Source organism: Meles meles, unplaced genomic scaffold (genome assembly GCF_922984935.1).
Source record: "Meles meles unplaced genomic scaffold, mMelMel3.1 paternal haplotype, whole genome shotgun sequence".
In the NCBI taxonomy this organism is placed as follows: domain Eukaryota; kingdom Metazoa; phylum Chordata; class Mammalia; order Carnivora; family Mustelidae; genus Meles; species Meles meles.
This window is the reverse complement of record NW_025721184.1, coordinates 331420-333686: the sequence shown is the minus strand read 5'-3', so window position 1 is coordinate 333686 and position 2267 is coordinate 331420. Positions and strand designations below refer to the sequence as shown.

Below are 2267 nucleotides of genomic sequence, written 5' to 3'. Positions count from 1 at the left end.
ACATCTTCACAATCATAATTATTTATCCTAACAATGTAGATCCCTGGTAAATTGCTTTCTTAGATTTCTTCTAGGTACTTCCAGCGTCCTGCTCATAAAATAGATAAACTTATAAAGATATCTAATTCCATGCAGAGGACTTTGGCTAATTGTTGTATCATTTCCCCTGAAAATCAGGAAAGAAGAGAATCAATATTGACTAGTCAAGTGTAAACTTTATTTGAAATTAAACTTACATATTTATATATATTATAATATTTCTTGTTCCATTCTCTTTATTTTAGCCACTCAGGAAGGTATCCTAAGTATATTAGAACTATTATAATTAAGAATACCATCAAGTTGTACTACTTCCAATGTCATTTCAATGTACTAATAAAACCTTTTTACACACAAGTTAAGGGAAAATGTATGCTCTTTACATTTATTAACAAGTTACCAGATAGAAAACAAAAGGAGTGTTTGGGATATGTCATTATTTTGGTAAATATCAATTATTTTAGTTTTCTAGGTTAATACGATCCCTGTATTCAATCCTGGAATGGCATTGCTCTTAAGGAGTATACAAGGTGAAATTAATATACTTCTAAGTAACAGAACTAGTGGGAACTTTGTTATATTTCTACATAGCAGAACCTCAGAATCACTCTTTTCAGGGCCCCCATCACCTCCTTTTTTCTCAGGCTGTAGATTATGGGGTTGAGCATTGGGGTCAGGATGGTATAGAAGACGGCCAGGGCCATGTCCTCTCTGGGAGATTGAAAGGATCTTGGGCGTAGATAAGTGTAAACAAAGGGTGCATAGTAAAAAGTCACCACAGTGAGGTGGGTACTGCAGGTCGAATAGGCCTTCTTTCTCCCTTCTGTTGACTGCATACGGCAGATGGCAAGGAGAACTCGGCCATAGGAACATGCAATGCCAATGAAAGGAAATGCAAGGAAGAGGGTGGTGCTCACAAACACTGTGTATTCATAGACCCAGGTGTCCATGCAGGCCAGCGTCAACATGGCAGGGACATCACAGAAGAAATGATTGATGGTTCTGGATCGACAGTAGGGTATATGGAACGCATACACAGTGTGGGCACAGGAGTTGATTGAGCCCATGATCCAAGATCCTGTTATCATCAACACACATACTCTTTTGCTCATACGAATGGGATAATGGAGAGGAAAACAAATTGCCATGTAACGATCATAGGCCATAGAGGCCAATATTAATCCTTCTGCACTAGCTAAAGTAATGAAGAAGAAACTCTGAATTCCACACCCAATGAAAGAAATAGATTTCTTTCCAGAGAGATAATCAGAAGCCATCTTGGGGACAATGGTGGAGATGAAGCTCAGGTCCATCAGGGAGAGCTGACTAAGTAGAAAATACATGGGTGTGTGAAGATGGGTGTCCAGGAGGATGAGGATGATCATGGACAGGTTTCCAAACAGAGCCATTAGGAAAATGAGAAAACTGAGAATGAAGAAAAACAGGCCAATTCTTGATGGTGGGAATAACCCCAATAAGAAGAAATCAGTTGATGTTTGGTTAATATTTTCCAAAGGACATTACTTTAGTTTTCCCTAAAGAGAGACACATATTAAGTACAGAAAGATAATCTCTTATTAACTCGTTATTTTAGTTCTACCATGATTTATTCAGGAAAACTTACAGATGTTAAAAAAAATAACACATACATTGAGAAAACAAATTAGTCAGTTTTTTGCCTCATAGATAAAATTTTGATGAGGCATACATTTGTCTACAAAATATGTCACAGAAATTGTAAATTTGTAATAGTAATATATTTCTGTAATGACTTTATTAAGATGCATATATTTTTATTTTTCTGTTAATTTATATCTCCAGAACTTACTCTTTTTATGTATGCATTGTAAATCAATGTAAATGTGTATATTACAGACCCATACTTGAATACATTTTATGATCCTGAGGCAATGATTTTTTATGATTAAGCCCCAATATTTCCAAAAGTCTAGTAGCTTGTAAAGTCATGCTGCAGAATATACTCTTTTTTTGTAATTCCCCCCAAAAAACTTGTCAAATCAGGTTTTTTAGATCTTAACCATAATTATGTCCATCTATTTTCCCAGAAATCTACAATGAATAACTATTGTCAAGTATAATTTATGTAAACCTGATTTCTTCTTCTCCATCTTTCAAAATTTAAATTATCTAATTTAAAGAAACTCTTTCATTGCGAAACTGTTTTCCAATTTTTTGAGCTTCCATGACAGTTCAAATTTTCTAAAAAG

General features: G+C 34.9%; 1 protein-coding gene across 1 annotated transcript; it reads right to left on the bottom strand.

The window, feature by feature from the left end:
* Nucleotides 1-614: 614 nt before the first annotated feature.
* LOC123936082 (olfactory receptor 2L8-like) lies at nt 615-1553 on the bottom strand (the record flags this gene model as incomplete). The annotated part of the gene is made up of 1 exon (XM_045996854.1): nt 615-1553. A coding segment is annotated over one exon (939 nt), but the record flags the coding sequence as incomplete, so codon positions are not given.
* Nucleotides 1554-2267: the final 714 nt, after the last annotated feature.